Here is a 19106-nt window from a genome sequence, read left to right as displayed (position 1 = left end):
TGAATTTTTTTTTGCAAGAGAAAGCAACAGCTAGTTTGCTTCATGACAGCAAAGAAGACACATGCCGGAACTGTCATCCATTCATTCGCATACTCAAACTAGATGGCTACACGGACATCCCATTACAAATCAAGCAAAGGATACGAGGACGTTAACTTCCTGCAGGATGGATCTGCTCGCTTCCTCATCTCCGGCAAACATTCGCTGTGAAAAGAAAAGCATCGCAGGGTTGTGACATAAGCAACAGGAAACAAGCGGGCACCATCTGTTAACAGAGTGACGCGCCACTTCCTTTCAATCTCGACATCTTCAGATGGAGTCAGGGAGAAGAGGAAGTCGAAGGGCACAGGAAGCGCTTAATTGGCTAAGGTCGAGTGAGAGCACAAATCCGGGTCATTACCTTGAGCGCATATTCCCTGTTCGTCGCCAAGTCTTGCGCCGCAAACACGAAGCCAAACCCTCCTGCAAACACACAACAAAATATTTGAATAGGCAGGTCAGAAAAATGCACATTCTTGACAGAACTCCTGAAACAACTGGGGGTAACCAGAACTTTCATAAACATTTATTTCTCAGGATCTTCCTCCACTGATGAGCAGTTATAGAAGCCATTTACCACCACTCTGAAAAACCGAGTTTGCTAACCTGAAACTAAAAGCTTGCAACCAATTCACCCACCTTCATTGCCTTCAATCGAGTGATCCTTGAATCATCGCCATCAACAAGCCTTTGGTTTGGTGCCAGAATGGAAAAGCACCATTTTAACTCATGGTCATTTTTATCATGTGTCATTTATTAAATTATTTTCTTACCCAATTTTTATGGCGTCACGTAGAAGAGATATTGAGGACAGCTCTATCATATCTTTGTTCTTTGTAAAATGCAACAGCCGTGCTTTTCACGACTCTTGATGTTTGTTCAGCAGACAAAAGATGATTTTAAGCGAAAAATGAGGCGTTAAAACTTGGAACATCTTCAGTGCCAATCAGTTTAAAACTCGTGACGTTGGTGATGATGTCCAGCATCAGGGTTTTCTTACTACATTTTTTCAAGCCTTGCTTTGATTTTTGTCTTCCTTGTGCAATAAATAAGCACAACAATGGGAATGCAAAAGGTAAGTATCCAGGTGTATAGCATCTCATTGGGTTTTTTTTTTTTCTATTCAAATGAAAGCCTGCCTTCATGTCGCCACCGAGCACTTATGAAAATTGCCAATGGCGGCAAAAGCACGTTATTTTTTTACTTTTCTTTTTAGTTTATAAAGGCTCCTTTTCTAGTGAAAGTTGCTTCTACATGCTTAGAAAGCGACAAACCATAATTATGGGCAGACTTCAATTTCTTCTCTGGTCCTTTTGATGTGGTAACAGTGACTGAGCATATGCACATACCATACTGGTGCTTTTTTTATTCCCACTTATAATGAGAATGCTAATTGCTTTAGGTAATTTAAAAGTGGACATTACTGAGTAACTAACACACTAATTAATGCACCAATCAATCAAATTAAATGCAGCTGCTAATCTGCAGCAAAAAGAAGCTTGTGTGCATAGAAGCTGGGTCTGCAGGTCCTTGCACGAAAGAAGTTTGTGACCAACATTTTTAGCAGAGACGACTGCCTCATGCAATTAGGCCAATCGCCAAGAATTTTCTGCTCTTCTTCCTTGTAACCAACACAAAATTTTAACAGTAGGCTCCAACTGTGCGGAAAGAAAAGTTCCAGGAATTCGGATAAAAATACCACACTAATTTCAATACAGGCCAGCCACAACTGTAACTTAATCGCTAAGTTAGAAGCTAGGTCAGAGCAAGAAAAATATTCAAATAATGGTAGACTCCAATTTTGGCATGCATTCAAGAGAAGAAAACAAATTTCAATGGAGGCAAAGTGCAAAAATTGCAAGAGAAACTCTTTCTAATATTTTGGTGCACCTTAGAAAACCCAACTGCAAATCATGATCAATGAGTTAGACAGGCCGAACAGAATGGTGGGTCTAAAAATTAACATGCAGAAAACCAAAGTAATGTTCAACAGTCTAGCAATAAAACAGCAGTTCACAATTGGCAGCAAGGAGCTGGAAGTGGTAAAGGAAGGGCAGGTAGTGACAGCTGATCTGGATCACGAGAGGGAAATAACTAGAAGGATAAGAACGGGGTGGAGCGCATATGGCAGGTACTCTCAGATCATGGATGGCAGTTTGCCAATACCCCTCAAGAGAAAAGTGTACAACAGCTGTATCTTACCGGTACTCGAGTACTCGCCTACGGTGGAGGCTAACGAAAAGGGTTAAGCTTAAGTTAAGCACAACGCAGCAAGCAATGGAAAGAAAAATGATAGGTGTAACGTTAAGAGACCAGAAGCAGGCAGAGTGGGTGAGGGAACAAACACAGATTAATGGCATACTAGTCGAAATCAAGAGGAAGAAATGGGCTTGGGCAGGGCATGTAATGCGAAGGCAAGATAAACGCTGGTCTTTAAAGGTCCCTTAACGGAGTGGATTCCAACAGAAGGTAAGCGTAGCAGGGGGCGGCAGAAGGTTAGGTGGGCGGATGAGATTAAGAAGTTTGCAGGCATAGGGTGAACGCAGCTGGCAAAGAACAGGGTTAATCGGCGAGACATGGGAGAGGCCTTTGTCCTGCAGTGGGTGTAGTTAGTGTTCCTATATATGCTCCTGCAAGGAGCAGAGTGCTGCTCCCAACATTATCACATATTCACATTGACGTATTTTGTTCCAAACCATGTCTGCTCATGCCTTGGGGGACAGCAGCTCCTATCTTCAGCACAGTCTCCTTTGTTATCCAGCTGAGGGGGTATTGTGAAGTCCCCACTGGGAGGAGGATGGGGTTGGAGGTTCCCCATCTTCAGCACAGTCTGCTTTGTTATTCCCGACTGAAGGGGTATTGTGAAGCCCCCACAGAGATAAGGAGGGGTGCTTCTAAAGGGCAGTCTTGTGAGGCTCCTGCCACATGAGAAGCAGCTTTTCCGCAGAGCTTGGAACAAAATGGCGGACCTTCGCGCAACTCTGCTCCCTGCGGGAGCATATACAGGAACACTAGGTGTAGTCAGGCTGATGATGATGATAATAATGATGAGAAAACCCAAGATGATTGAAGTTAATCGGCAGCTCTCCATTACAGCCAACTTCAAAACAACAAATATACCTCTTGCAACAAAAAGTTGCAAGAATTATTAGTGTCATTAAGTCGTAAAGCTGGCTCATTTGATGGGCTTATAGGGTTTAATGTCACAAAGCGAATGAGGCTGTGAGGGATGCCGTAGTAGAGCACTATGGATAATTTCAACCACCAGAGGTTGGTCACTACACACCGACATAAGAAAGTACACGGGCCTCTATCATTGCGCCTCTATTGAAATGCAACTGGCGAGGGCGGGGTCGAACCCGAGTATCCCGGGTCACCAGCTGAGCTTTATAACCACTGAGCCGCTGCAGCGGCAAAAAACTGGCTTGTGTCAACATATATGGAAAGCCGTTCAAGCACCTGACAGGTCACTGGGAAACGCAATATCAAACAGCTATCTGCCATGCTTCCTTCAAGATTAGGAGAACACAGAGGGAGTTATGTCACTGCACTGAAGAGCTCAGTAACCGCCACAAAATAAGCCCACTTCGCCGAGATGCATTCCTAAGCCAGGCAGTGCGATAATATTCAACCTGCACCTTGTCAAGGAAGGCCATGGGCCAAAAGTTGCTTTCCTGATAAGAAGAGTGCCCCAATGTATGGACAAGAGTGTGTGAACAATAGCAGCATGAGACGGGATAAGCCATACTGATTAGATGAGAAATGTTTCTCATGCTTGCTGCAAATGGACCATGAAGACATAACAAACACAGAACAAAAATGCTACTGCTCACAAACTGCAAAAGAAAGCAGATGGAGAAGATGGGTATAAGGAAAAGTATACTGGGCTACTTTGCATACCTTCTACCATTAGGTGCAATATAAAACAAAAAAACAGGATGTATAATGATATAAACACAAGAAAAAAACATGCTACATGAGGTAAGCTAAAATATTGCATGAGGGTGCACTCTTTCAGGAGGTTTATAGTGGTGTCCTCTCACAACTGCAGCTGCCAATAGCCCCTTCCTTTAAGCATACTGAAGAAGTTGGCGCGGAAAAACGAGGACAAGCGAGACAAAGACGAGCGCTACTCACAACTGAAGGTTTATTCCAGACAATGCTCGAATAAATAGTGAAACCAACAAAACCAAAAACAAACAAACGTCATGAACACCACAGGTTACCCCGTGAATCCCAATGATTTGGTTACGAACAGATACTCCCTATCAGAGAAGCGGACGGAAGTCTGACTAATGCACTTATCGCACTTATCACGGGGTAACCTGTGGTGTTCATGACGTTTGTTTTTGTTCTTGTTGGTTTCACTATTTATTCGAGCATTGTCTGGAATAAACCTTCAGTTGTGAGTAGTGCTCGTCTTTGTTTGGCTCGCTTGTCCTCGTTTTTTTCCGCGCCAACTTCTTCAGTATGCATATCAACCAACTAGCCCAACTTTCTGCCTTCCTTTAAGCAATATTTTTTTTGTAAGTGTGATAAGAGATTCAGAAGGCACAATGAAACACTGATCTCACTTAGTTACACTGGTTACTTCAGCAACACCATATTTACAAACTGTTTTGTGGCTTTGGAAAGCTAGATGTGTTTGTGATGCCCCAATGGCATGTCTACAACATAGTCATATTGCTAGCAGCTTCACAAATAAATCAAGGCATCAAGCCTGGCAAATGTGTGCAACAGTCACATTGCAGCGTCTTTAATGGCTCATGCTGATGGAATAACGTTGCTAGGGAAGCAAACAACCCTCAGCCCACACAGGCAGGGCACCTTAGAAGCAACTGACTCCCAAAACAGGCATGATCTCAAATCACAGTTTTATAAACTTTCATGTTCAATGTGCAAGTCAATGTAGTCACTGTCGCTTCCTATCCTATTTCTTCCTGCACTGAACCACCGTGGCAAGGGATACATGGAATAAAAAAACTATCAGTTCGCCTGCATGTAGAAATGTCCACACACCGATCTACAGCACTTCCAATGACACACTCTGGCATGTGTTGGTGACATTTTTCACTATTTGCTAAGATCGATGTAGCGTTTTGAGTAAAGGGAACTAAATCAGTATCTACACAAAAGTGTGCGCAAGATAACATACTGTTTTGAGCCTCTCTCGCCCATGTAAATCACACCGCCACAAACCACAGTGCTGGCTGCACATCCCAGGAAATCATGAAACCCTCATGACACTCTAGAAAAGTGTGTAGTCCGCCAATGGATTTCTGCACTCTTGCATCTTCTGTGTGCCCCCATCGCAAGCATTGTAAGCACGACAAGCAATGCCGAATACATCGTCATGGCCACTAAAACGGACCAAAGCATCCCTTTAGAGTCACCGCACATGACATACAACACCAGTCAAAATGCGGATGACGCATGCGACAGAGCAGCTAGAAAACATGCTCCACAAGCATCGTGTTCTCGTTTGAGTGCTTCGGTTGCACAGTGGAACGCAGGTGTGAACACCTCTCTGTAACTACAAAAAAAAATGAAAAGAAAAATGCAGCGCCACTTCCACAAGCAGTCACACACAGGCAGAATGAAAGCTCCGACCAAGGTCAAACATATCCATTTAGGTGACAGAAGTGCAGTTCCTTCCGGCTGCTTGGAAGCAGCGCTCCCTATAACTGCATTTCCGCAACAAAAGCAGCGCAGCACAGGCGCGCACTATATAAATATATAACGCAGGAATGCGGAACCGCGCTTAGCGCGAACATACGGCAGCAGACTGGTGGCGCGAAACACAGACGCGCAATCGCCGAGGCGTTATTTTTCTTAATGTCGCGGGGCGTACCATAAACCTCCCTGAACGCGGCGTCTGGAACGAATGCCAGACAGGAGCAAAAGCGAAACAAAGAGTAAACGAAATAAAAACAAAGCTGCCGCTCACTCCTCTTGTTGCGGCTGCTACTCGCGTTCGTAATCGAAACTCCCGACCACCCTTTCCAGCGAGACCTGCGCCTCGATCTGCTTTGGTTACCGGAGCAGCTGAATTGTCACAGTTCCCAGCCGCCGAATCACGATCGCGTCTTCCTTTCCACTGCGTTCGCCAAGAAAACGGAGATGCGAGTAAACTACGGCAGGGAAACCCCGCGAAGTCCAGCAGCAGACGTCGCGAAATTGAGACACAGGAGGCGCCAAGAAAATACAAAAAAGGAAAGGGGGTGGTGGTGGTGTGGGTTATCCGTGTGCACCCGATCATGATGGGGGAAACGCCGTCGGTTCGCGCTTGACAACCGCTCCGCCGCCTGCCCCCCTCGCCGAAAACAGCTGCTTTCTCGGCACTCAAGGCACTGACGTTTCCAAGTCGCGGCTGTTGGGTGGGAGCGGCGAGCAATAAAGAATTCAGAGACAGCTCAAAACGCTGCGCCTGAGCATAACGAGCTCCGCGGCTTTCTTCCGTACTACCTCCGAGACAGAAGCGACGACGAGACACGCGAGCGAAAACAAAACATACACCGAGCAGCACAGCCTGGGCAGTCGATGACACAAAAAGAAAAGCCGGGTAATACTTCCAAAGAATACATACGGCGAAGGAACAGAGCTTTGAACCCGTGTATACTGACCTTCGGCAAGCACTCGCTTCACTCGCAGCTTCTGGTGGCCGAGCTCGACCACTTGGCCGACGAATTCGTGGTCTTCGCGAGCGTTGGAAGACGAGGAGCCGCCGCTGGCGAAGTAGCCGAGCGCCGACTTGAAGAGGTCCGTCATGCTCGCGACGACGACAAGGGGCGTCGGAGCTGCAGAGCGGCGGCGTCTTTTCGGCTTGCGCTTCTCGCTGCGACGCTTCTTTCTCCCTAGCGAAAGGGGTCCGTCTCAGAGCATGACGCGTTTGCGCCTTCTAGAAACGGCGGAAGTGTTGGTCGAGGGTTCTCCGGCGAAAAAACGACGGTGGATCACATATCGACCGCGGACCGTGCGACAGGACGACGCTTTCATTCACGGCTGGGCGCCATGTTGACTCAGTGACGTCACTTCAGACTGCAGTCCAAAGTCCTTTAATCAAAATAGTTACGAAATCGTCGACTCAAAACTTGACCACAACTAGTTGCAAGACTTCAAAGATTGTTGCGCCACCTATGCGTGAAAGACAAAGCTGTAAATAACACTGCTTACCTTATTTTTTAAACGTGTTGAAGCTGCAAGCAGCGAATAGCGGTTTTTCTAGCTACCACAGATGGCGCGACTTTTTGTTAGAACTTATATTTTGTCTGATTAGAGCGTCAGTTTTTGATGCATAAAAATTCTGGAAAGTTTTGCAACTAATGTTATTAAGAGCTCTGACTGCAGCCCGCCGCTTTGTCGCGTCAGGCGCTGCTTTGACAACTTTGCGGGCTGCTAACAATTACTTCCTAAATGATACTAACGCTCACTATAGTAGGTGTCGTCAAAGAACTGCTAGTTTGCTTTCTACTAAACAAAACGCAACAACATGAGTTTGAAGTTTTGCGCTTTATCAACAGATGGCAGGAGCTGTGTCGTCGTCTTTTGAGCATGACGGCTCCTAAAACAGGCGCCAAATACGAGTGCCGACGATGAAGTGCAGCGTGTAATGTCCGTTGCAAGTGAGCATGCAGTACATTTAGAGAACTCAAGCAACAACTAGCAAGGGTTCGAAGTTAATTTACGACCCATCTCGAGCGACATGGTCGCGTCGCATAGTGTAACACTCCCATAGTGCGGAGCTGAAATACAAAATACATGAGCTCGAACGATGTTCCCTGCTAGAGTCACAAAAGTATCCCTCTTTGATGTATAAATTAGTTTTGAGGAAAAGAATGGCTCAATACTGCCTCACTCTTGGACGAAGAGCGACCTTACTGCTCGCTTCTTTAATTTGAATTTGTTCACCTGAAGTCACGGTGGACAGCGCCAGGAGGTGAACAGGAAAGACAGAAAAAGGTGCAGTACTGGAGAGATGCGGATTAATATCGACCACCTGGCGTGTTTCCTTGTGTATAATTTATTATCCTTATTTTCCTTTACTGACTAATAAACGTGCAAGACAAGCAATGCTGCAATAGTGGCTAGTTGGTTTTTCATGTTTAAGGTGCTGGCGCACTGTGCTTAATAAACACAAGGGCTTACAACAAAGAACAGGAACACGAAACAGGTAACGTGCGCGAACTTTCAACTGTTTATTAGTAGTGCTGCTCTCCTAATATATGCACATAACAAAGAAAAAATATACAAAACAAATTAAAATCTCAACAAGACGGAAGTGCAATTCATGAAACCGAAACCCGTGTATCACTGTTCCTCATCGCGCTGTTTGTCAAAAATTCAATCTCGCTCTGCTTCAACGCCTGCAATGCATTGCAATGAGCTACATACTTGGCGAGATTGCTCTGGTGATTGATTTTGTGGCAGTTTCTTCGGTGTTCTCCCAGTCTTGCGTTTATGCTTCTTGCAGTGCGGCCCAGGTATCTTTTGCCGCAAGACAAAGGAATGTTGTATCCAACACACTAATCACATTTCATGAACTTCTGTCTATTCTGCATGTCATGCTGACTCTTCTTTCTATCCCCGAAATTAACTCTTCTGCACATTGAAATTAGCTTTTGAGGGGCTGAAAAAACAACGAGTGTTTCAGGCTTCGCTGCAATTTTCTTAAGCCGATGCGGTACCTTGTGTATATAAGGTACAACAACAGGACTAGTCTTTTATTCTTCCTTCGTCGTCCTTTCTTCTGGTCTAGTTACCTCTTTAATCATTTTCTCTGCAATTGAGCCAATCAGATTATCTGGAAAACCGCTTGCGACCAGCCTTTCAACTTGCAGTTGTAAACATTTTTCTATCTTATGGCCACACGATGTTTTAACACGGAGCCGAAAGCATATGTCACACTTCTTTGGCATGTGTCATATCGTATTATAATCTTTTCACATTTGGTCTTGTACTCATGGCCAGGGTACAAGTGTATTTCAATTTCAAGTAAACTGATACGGGAGTTTTCCGGCCTTTCAATCGTAAAGTCAAGCCCTGCGAACGCCGTTCTAAAATGATGTAACAAAAACAAGTTCGACGTCAATCAACCTTATCTTATCGTAGGAGAAACGAAGTAAAACGCCGTCAGCGTACCGAAGCCGCGCTAAAAACCCAAAAGCCTGCAGCTCGTTTCTCAGCGAACGGTCGCCTTTTGCCATCTTCTGGTTTGAAACCGAAGGCGCAATGCATGAGCCTATGCTTATCCGTCGGGTTGAGTGTACACGATACCCTGGTGCTCGACAAACAATGAAGCCATGTACATATGCAGCAATTGCAGAAAACCCCATGCACTGGTTCCACATTGTTTCTAAATTTTTTTTTACCTCCAAATTCATCAATGCTCTCATCCACAGCTATGAGTGCGGCATTCTGTGGAATGTTATAACACGTGTTTTTTGACATCGATTGATATGCATGCTACAGGTTCATTTTGCTTGAAAAGGGGGATAATTTCGTCCGAGCGTCGCACCATGAATTGGTCCTCGACGGGCAGAACGGAAAGGTGCGCCTTAGGATACTTGGCTATTTGTCTTTGCCAAGTGTCGCGGTCCTTGACGATCACTCGGAACGGATACCCTTCCTTGCGAGTCTTCACGGCCATAAACGGTCTGAGACAAGGCTCACTGCTTCCTTTCACCTCAACCCTCAGCTTGTCTAGACCCATACGCCAGCAACTCTTCGCTACCCCCAAGCGTACCTGCTAAAGGTGCTCCTTACAGAAGTCCGTCGCCACGAAGTTCTTGTCGATGGCTTCCAATGCTTTCCGATCGTGGGTGCCCTTGTTCATGATGAATCTTGCCGTATTGTCTGAGAGAAACAAGCTAAGGTTCATATGCATCAAGAAAGACTTTTTTTTTTTTTCACAGCGTACCCTCTATTGTTTAGTCTTGAGAATTCCATAATGCATTGCAATCCTTCAGACACAAGAGCTTCCTTCTGGTTAGCGGCTACGCATGCGCTACCGTGTGCACCATGCTAACCGAACATAAGGACCTCAGGATGATCTGCGCATGCGCAGTGGCTCCCGCGGTAGCTACCGCGGATCGCGCTGCGCTAAATCTGATTAGTCAGCATACTGTAAGGCAAATGGCCATGCGTGGCGAACAGAAATATGCGCTCATTTCTGTATTTGGCCGTTCACGCTCCGCTCACTGTGATAAAAAGAATCTGCGAAAATCGTATATCCATGCCTCAAGAAAGCAAATTAGTTTTCGGAAAACACTAATGGTTAATTTTGTTACACACATACAAAATCTGGTGTAAAGTGTCAAAATTGTTCGAAAGGAACCCTGCCATGCCAGAATTTCTCCGTCATCTACAGACCGCGCAGCCATTTCCTGTCCCGGAGATGCACATGACGCTATGAATTAAAAAAAAAAATAACCATTTACATTCGGCAAAATCTATCTGCATGAACATCGCGGAAACTCAGTTTTGAGACATATTTACTGCGTTCGCTAGTTCGTACAAAAAAACCGCCCTATTCGCGAGGTAAACGATACTAAATTCATCTGAGACAAAGAGTTCAGTGCTACAGGCATACCACACAGTGCGCACGAAATAAAATTGCCACCAGTGACTCGGCGAAAAGTCACGATATCACGAAAACTGTGAGGGTATGGCTAGCCGGACCACTCCACTTAGGGGGAGGGGGGTCAACACACTGCTATCTTATTGTAAACATTTTTAGAGGAGTGTTCCGCTTCACACCTAGCCGTACTGGTCACCGAATGCGGAAACGTTACGGGCGTCATAAATAAAATTATATTGTTAAGCTGCCCTACACCAACAGTTCCGCGTCTTGTAAATCGTCACCGATGGACAGACACCGATAAAGCAGGCAAGATGAGAATTTGTGTGCATAAAAACGCACGGCCGGCAAACAACCAGGGCAGACCAGCAGCGACACAGTGCGCGCTAGCGAAAGGCTGCTTCGTACTATACATCCCCTGCGCTGTATTAATGGGAACAGCCTGGCAGTATCGTCTCTGGTTGCCTGGTATTACAGGAGTGCCTTGTGGCGTCCTGTTCCCGCACCCCCAAGCCTCCCTCGCGGTCGGTCGGTATTCAATACGACCCAAAGAAGAGACACGTATGGCTGGCTCCTTCAGAACTCTCTTTAATGGTCTTCATGAGCCATGCATACGTGCTCGTATGCAGTACTCATTCTGCAAGGCCCTTATATGATGTCTGACCTTGTAAAACTTGTAAAAGCAAGCTTGGCCCGCACGGGAACAGGCCATTTGTCAAACGGTTGGCAGCACGCATAAGCTCTGTCTGACACAAGCGAGTCCCGGGAAGAAGTTTGCCACGTTCTTTCAGACGCCTTCATAAAAGACGCTTCCAAGTCAAGCAAAGACAAGTCAAGGCGCTGATTGCAACAGCTGGGACGACTCTGTGTACGGTTCGAGAGGCTCCTGGGTGGCAGGCCTCTTCGATGCGGGAAGTTGTGTAGCTCGATCCAGATGAACGTCTTCAGCCTATTTGTGTAGATGCCGTACACCTCAAGACTGTCGTGTCCAGCTCCTTCGATCCAGAGGGGTTCGGCTGGTCGCCGGCATCGCTCGTGCATGGCGAGGGCGTGAGCGAACGGTACCACTTGGTCGTCCATGCCGTGGATAAGGAGCACGGGCGACCTCACCCGCACAATCTTGTCGATGCTGGCGAACGCGTCGAAGCACCACGTCCTGGTAACACTGGGGAATACGACGCGGAGGCCGGAGGCGATGGGCGTGTGCAAGATGACGCCGGCAGGTTCGATGCGACTGGCCAGGTCTACCGTGGCCACGGTGCCGATGTCCATGCCGTAAAGAATGACCTGGTCGGAACGGATGTAATAGCGGGACAGCAGCGCCTCCCAGGCGGTCTGGATGTCCTCGTACATCTCCCTCTCGGAGGGTGGCCCGCCGACGCTGGTGCCGTACCCTGTGTAGTCGTAGCTGAACACGTGACAGCGTAGGAACGTAGCCAGTTTGCGGTAGTAGTTTTACCATCAGTCCCAGGTCCACTCTGCTGCCGTGGCTGATGAACAGTGTAAAGGGTGCGGCCGCGTTGTAGCGCAGGAACATGCAGGTCAGAAGGCTACCGCGGGACGTGGTCGTCTTGAAGACCTCGATGGCCTCGAGCCTCTGACGAGAGTGGTGCCACTCAGCCCGTCCAGTGAGCTTGAAAGTGAACTTCAAGGCGTTGTCGGTGGGTTCGAGGGAGTAGCTTGGTTCCGGGGGTCTGAATGCCAGCTTGGCCGCGATGCGGGACGGAAGAGGCGGGCAGCAAAGCAGGTGGAACAGCTGGCGCGCGGGCCAGGGTCGACCCCAGTTGACGTCCATCTTCAGCAGAGAGGAGTGAAACACGCGAGTGTCTTGCGGCCGCTAACACACTACTAGCACGGTCGCGCTACAGCGCGATGCTTAAATATGCTGCGGGGTGCTGGTCAACGCGCATGTTGCTTTGCGCAGCGCGGCTTTTAGTCACGCTTCAGTGCTGTCATGAAAGCCTGGACAAACACTGATGCTACCTTCGATTTGATCGGTATCTACAACGAATCATCATGACAAGCGCAAGTTGCGAGCGTCTGTGAACGTGTCGCAACGCATGCATGAAGGCCTCAAAGTAAAACCATCAAACAGACTCCGGTACATCTGTCCTCTCGTGCTTGTCATTGAACTCTCAATATATGATAACTTATATGCACTATGTGAATTTCAAATAGCCTTGTGATCGCCCCTTTTCTGCCTGTACGATGCCCGTACGCATAATGCGCAGACGCTTTGTCGCCTTCGGGAGGATACGCCCGTTCGAGCATAATTGCAATTGGATATCAACAGTACTTAACGTAGTCCCGCGCACTCAGCTTTTCAAGATTTGTGCAGCAAAAAGTGTGCTGCCTGGGACGTGCGAGGAGCGAGAATGAAGTTTGTCTATATACCGGCACAACCAAGATCGACATTACCAAGTAATGTCTGGTTTGGTGTTAATAACGCGCTACACACTAACAAAACGACAACTGGAACGGGGGACACAGGGCAAGCGTATCCACCGTTCCAGTTGTCCGATTTGTTAGTGTGTAGCGCGTTATTCCCACCAAATGTACAACCAACTAGCCCACATTGCTGCCTTGCTTAAAAGGGAGTGCCGATCTGAATGAATAAACTGTTTGATAAACCGACGCGAAATTTATTCCGTAGCCTTCCTACAATGAGGCTTTTGTTAAACCGCTGATCAAGATCCTAATTTTGAGTATGGATACGCCCACAAAAATTACATTTAAGGGACATTAACGACAAAATCTAACTTTCGTTCTCAGTAAAAAAAAAACACGATTCTGTTTATCCTTCTTGACGCGTTCAGCTTTTTCCGGCAGAAAAAGACACACTTATTGCCGAGATAAATGAATTTAAAAATTCGCCCACTACTCGGTTCAAGCTTTTGACGTCAAGGCCAGAAAGGACTCCGTGACTATGGTTCTAACTGGAAGATGAATTGCGTAACCTAGCCTAAGAGATCCGCGCTAAAAATACTGTCTTGACGCAGTGCAGTTTGCTTGCGAAAACGGCCGATGGTGGCGACGCCTGTATTATTTTTTTTTACCGTTTATAACGCACGAAATCTTGGCATTCAATGAAAGCAACATCTTTGTCATTGAAACGCGGTAAACTATCTACACAAGCCAACTACAATTTGTTCTCGAAGTTTCTTTGAGATTGGCTTTTTTTTTACGATTTAGATTTTTTTTTCAGTAGTGGCTTTGTTCTTTCTGGCGTTGTCCACGTGATCTTACATGAAACAAAATACACCGAAGACACTGAATGAACACTTTCCATCGCTACTTGCTAGCGGATATAATGCTCGCAACACCATGCGTGATTACAATGTAAATGTGTTAGTGTCATCCTGGAACGCATGGGTACTAGTGTATTTTCTGCATCAGGAAAGAACCATTCTAAGCTCATGGTGCTAAAGAGTTTCTTACTATTACCTAGAGGGAAAGCCTGGCGGCGCTGCACTTCAGCCACCACGGACGCTCAAAGCATCATGGGATGGTAGCTACCTGTGGGGAGGGAGTTGGATTTTTTCGGGAACACAGAGTGGCGTTACTGAGATGTTCCATTCCGTCTAGGGCGCGCCCCGTGCGCAGACGACTTTGGCGCGAACGTAGTGCGAAAAGCCATAGAAGCAAAAACGCAACAGCACACGACGCCAATAACAGGTTTCTGTTTTCCGAAATGCCATTAAAAACCTCTTAAACTGTTTCAGCAACAACTTTTTTTTCAAGACATTTCTTTTTAAAAGTGCTCCTGTTAAGCATGAAATATTAATTTTTGTGGTGTGAAATACTTGGCCAATAGGAGAGCAAGCCATCCCAGACAACGCAAAGACGTGCTGAATATGACCTCAGGATGTCCACGTCAGGATGTTCAGACGTCCTCAGGTTGCCTCTAACTGTCCTCAAGCACTCCAATCGGGATCCATTTGTCCATCCGTTGCACAGTCAGGATGTCTTGAGGATCTTGTTTGGGGACATTTTAAGTGTTACTTCAGGATTTGTGTCAAGATCATTTTTTAATGGGAGTGTGGTATTCAAAGCTAAGGTAAGCGAAGGTAACCAGAGCAAAACACTGGTTTACCAGAGGCCGCAGAGAGTAGCTCTGTGGAGTTGGATTCTGCAGCCTGAATGGAAAAGATGAGTGCCAAAAAATCTGAACAATACAACCTCATCAGACGCATGCGATGCATAAGAACAGGTGTGAACGCAAAATAGCTTAAAGTATTTTCTCAAGGCATATTATTTTTGGGGTCAACGGTTTCCTTCATTACATCACTACACACACACACACACACACACACACACACACACACACACACACACACACACACACACACACACACACACACACACACACACACACACACACACACACACACACACACACACACACACACACACACACATACATATATATAGCCGAGTGCGAGAGAGAAAGCAGGCTTGATCTCAGTTCGGTTCACTACTATCCTATCGCAGGATATTTGAGGAATTTTCATCCTCGAGCCATCCATCAAATGTCTTCACATCCTCATGAAGACATTTAGCCATCAATGTACTCAAAGGTACTCAGAATGTCCTGTTCAGGATGAGGACGTTCTGATCATTTGAGGACGTCCTCAGGACGTTTGGTGTTGTCTTGGATCTCTTATTTTGGGCAAACTTTGCGTTCATATGCTTTTCTGCTCGTTTGTTGCAATTTATAGAGAGGATATTGAATGTTAGGGCAATCTTGATTACCGAACGACGTTTATTTTTGCATTATTTTTGGCCAAAAGTTGTGGCTCGGCAATCGGTAGCTCTCCGTCCCATGACGCTTAGAGCGCCCATGGTGGCTGAGGTGTTCTTGAGGAAGCTCCATGCAAACTCCCACATACGGGGCGCAAGGTTTCCCTCTAGGTGGTAATAAGAAACTCTGTGGCTCAAGGTGCCGCGCCATTTTGCCGTACGGAGCGTCATCACGCGGCAAGCTGGCAGCACATCTCGTGCACCTCACAATGCTACACGCGGAAAAAAGCACGCACGACACACCAAAGAAACGAAATCGCCCAACGCAGTAACAGCAAAAGGATGAGTGTTCATTCTTAACGGCTTCCTTTTAAACCACCTCGTCCATTTGCGCAGCAGCAGCAGCCGTTTTCTCCGCCCCGCTATAACATCGTCGCGTCGACGACGAAATACGGACATAATCGAGGAAGAAAGTCCCGCAGCCGCCTAGAGCGCGCGCCTTTTTGCCGCGTCGGACATTACAAGAAGGCCACCACGGCTAGCCATGGTTCTTACTCGCCGCCGTCTGCGTTGTTCGTCTGCTTACGGCGTTCCCCGCAGTTTCGCATAAGACGGTCGCTCAACGCTGCCGCGCTGCCACCTGGGGGAGGGGGATAGCACTTACGGCGATCGCTACGAAAGTCTTCAGGACGAGAGGAGGAACGACTAGGAAGGATTGTTTTCATTTCGAGAAAGTGAAGGTGGCCGAGTGTGGGCGATAGAGGGAAAGAGGACAGCGGAGAAGGAACCGCATACGAAACGTCGAGGCATATATTGCCGCGTTGTGCAGCGGTGGAGCTCTCGGCCTTCGGCTCAGTCGCCATAGTTGCGTACAGCATTGCGAGACGCAAAAGGAGCGTGCGAAAAGGTCTTGAGGAATCTTTGCGCCGAGACAACTCCTAATTCAGGAACCACTACGAACTTATTGGGCTCGCATTTTTTAAACAGTGCGAACTGCAACCCGTGAGGTTTACGGAATGAGTTGCATCATCCGCATTAATGACGTCACAACCCTTAAATCGCATGGTCAGCTGACGACCAATCATAATGAAGCATTGCCGTACATCCAATGGGAATTTATTATCGGTGGTTATCGCGTGGTTCGCGCGGACGGGTATGAGAGTACTGTCCAGGGATTTATTTTTGAAGCATAAAGTCATTTACATGTTCCGTTCATGTAATAATTTGCTATCAGAAGACAACAGCTAAAGTCAGTCCACAACTGACTACGTAGTTCATTCGTAGTCGGCTGCATGCTGGGTATGAAAGGCATAAGAAACGTAACAGCCATACAATCTCCGGGTGCAATCCGGTCAGGATTGATCGGTAACAAGTCAACCTCCGAACCTTGGTCATTAAGTAACCGATGCAAAAATGGAGTAAGGTGCCCTCTAGAGCACTCCCTTTCAAAGGGAGTGCATTGGAGGACAGCTTACTTCATGTTACTCATTTCTGTTTAGGGTGTACAGTGCGTAGCTATAGGGGATGAACGTCGGCGCCATCTGCATGAGATCTTGCATGACGATGATGAAGAAGCAACACACCGCTGAAGCAGGCTGCAAAGTAAAATAGAGTTTTAAAAGCTGTTCTGCAGCACTCCATTCGAGAGAACCAACAAAAAAAAAACTTCCTCTTTTGGCCCCTTGTTGCACACCGCATTGAAGAGCGAGCTATGGTCCTCGAGAACTGTGCCGCATATGAAAGCTAGTAGTGATATCAGGGTAATACACGGACGTAGATTGCTTTGAAGGCTACGCGAAGAATCGCACATAAGCAGGGTAGGCACTGCACGTAAGTTGCTTCGGCGGCCGTGGGACGGGAGTGTGTCGAGGTTGCTGCTACTCTCGCCTTCTCCGTTGCGGGCTTCTGGGTTTTGGGGTCATTGGCAAGGATGAATCGTAGGCCTGTCCGTGCCGGCGCGCGCTTATCGTTTCTTTTCCCTTTCCTTTTTTACTTAATTCCTTCACTTTTACTTTATAGTTGTTTTTTTTCGTTGCCTACCACCATACGCCAGCTGCCTCGTTGGCAGCTCGTTTTCGTGTGCTTTTTTTTTCTGCTTTACCGTCTGCGTCCTTTGTTTTTACTAGCTATAGTCGTCTGCGAGGATAAGTGTTTCGCTCAAAGCGCGTATTCGCTTTCGTCGGCATTGGCGCAACGCAACCCTGGGCTCCTTTTCGATTTCTGTACTTGCATTGTTTTAGGTTTATGCTTTTATGCACTGCGCCTTGCATGGCGGGCTCTTTACAAACGCGGAAGCAAGGTCTACTTGCGCGGCCGCCGCGGCACTGCTTGTTTATCGACCTCGGCTCCGATGCCCTGTTGGTCTTGTCAGGCACGAAGCGAGAAACTCAATTCGGGCGGATCAAAAAAGGCGCCTACATAAAATGGGTCATCAGTGATAAGAAGTAAAAAAAGCGCGTCTCTTAACATTGTCGTCACTGTGTGCACAATTTTGGGCGGTTGATTTGAAAGCGTCGGTCCACAGATACTTCACTGGCGGTCAATAGGAGTTTTTGTTTCATAGACAGTCCACAGAAGGCACTCTACTAAAAAGGCGAGGTCATAAGTCAGTGTCGACCCGACGCGAAGTTCGACTGATAAGCCGAAGGCGACGGGTTCGAATCCCAATCATAGATAATGCATTTTGATGGAGGAGAAATGGAAACCCGTCTGTGTGCTGTACCATGCTAAAAAAAAACATTAAACGTGCCCGTTTAAGAACACCAGGTGATCAAAATTAATTCAGCGTCCTCCTCTACGGCATCTCTCATAGTCCACGGTAACCTTCGGGACGTTAAATACAACAGCTACCGCGGTGGCTCAGTGGTTATGGCGTTCGGCTGCTGACCCGTAAGATTCAGGTTCGATCCCGGCCACGACGCTCGAATTCCGATGGAGGTGAAATTCTAGAGCCCCGTGTACTGTGCGATGTCAGTGCACGTTAAAGAACCCCAGCTGGTCAAAATTTCCGGAGCCTTTCACTACGGCGTCCCTCATAGCCTGAGTCCCCATAAACCTTAAACCGAACCTTAAATATAACATGCCATACATTGTCTATAAGAAGTTGCCCACTTGGCATTCTTAGGGCTTTAGAGTAACAAAACCATAAACGATGTGTGGACACCGTTAGAAAATTTTTGTGAGGGTCTGAGCTTTTTCCTCGTCTCACATGTTACTTAATGGAAGTGAAATGGTGTGCACAAGGATAAAAAGTACTGCAAATGACTTAATGTTCGGAATGACCTGATTTTCACATCTTTCGTCTGTAGTATGCAACTCGCGAGAAATAAGACTCGCTAATAATTTCGCCGTGTGCCTACTTATATAACTCGGCAGAAATATGTCTGGGATCGGCACGTTGTTCCCATCTGCAAGTACAAGTGCGACGGGAACTCCCCATTGGCGGATTCTCTTCCCAGGGAGAATGCGTCGTTGTTTCTTACAAATGAACTTTTCGCTTCTCACGCCTTGTACCGAAACTCAAGTTTACACAGGGTAATTCTCCCAGGCAGTACCGAAATATTATAACAATGTTAGATTTCTGTTTTCGTGAAGCATCATTTGTATGTTCTTATGTTCTAATTTCCAACGTTTTTTAAATTCTCAATATTAACGTGCAGATAACCGTTTCCTAACATTACTAACACATTTCAACAACATCAGCGAAAAATAACACATTCACAAGAAAGGTGAACACCTTGAACACAATAAT

The 19106-nt window shown here is 46.7% G+C and overlaps 1 protein-coding gene and 1 pseudogene across 2 annotated transcripts in view; both read right to left on the bottom strand.

Moving 5' to 3' along the window:
- aux (cyclin-G-associated kinase) overlaps positions 1-19106 on the bottom strand; it is a 142832-nt gene that overhangs the window by 45409 nt on the left and 78317 nt on the right. Inside the window, exons 2-5 of one of the 2 annotated variants that reach the window (XM_077642959.1) lie at positions 9782-9891; positions 6663-6893; positions 401-462; positions 145-204 (exon numbers count right to left, since the gene is read on the bottom strand). In XM_077642959.1, coding sequence (XP_077499085.1) covers positions 145-204; positions 401-462; positions 6663-6807 — 267 coding nt within the window. In that variant the 5' untranslated portion in view covers positions 6808-6893; positions 9782-9891. Of the gene's footprint in view, positions 1-144; positions 205-400; positions 463-6662; positions 7073-9781; positions 9892-19106 lie in introns of those variants that run through there. The other variant, XM_077642958.1, reaches the window with a different exon arrangement.
- Positions 11264-12410, bottom strand: LOC144110962 (alpha/beta hydrolase domain-containing protein 17B pseudogene; annotated as a pseudogene).

The sequence above is a fragment of the Amblyomma americanum genome, chromosome 11 (genome assembly GCF_052857255.1).
Source record: "Amblyomma americanum isolate KBUSLIRL-KWMA chromosome 11, ASM5285725v1, whole genome shotgun sequence".
Taxonomy (NCBI): Eukaryota; Metazoa; Arthropoda; class Arachnida; order Ixodida; family Ixodidae; genus Amblyomma; species Amblyomma americanum.
Note: the sequence above shows the minus strand (reverse complement) of the source record. Positions and strands in the feature narration are given on the sequence as shown.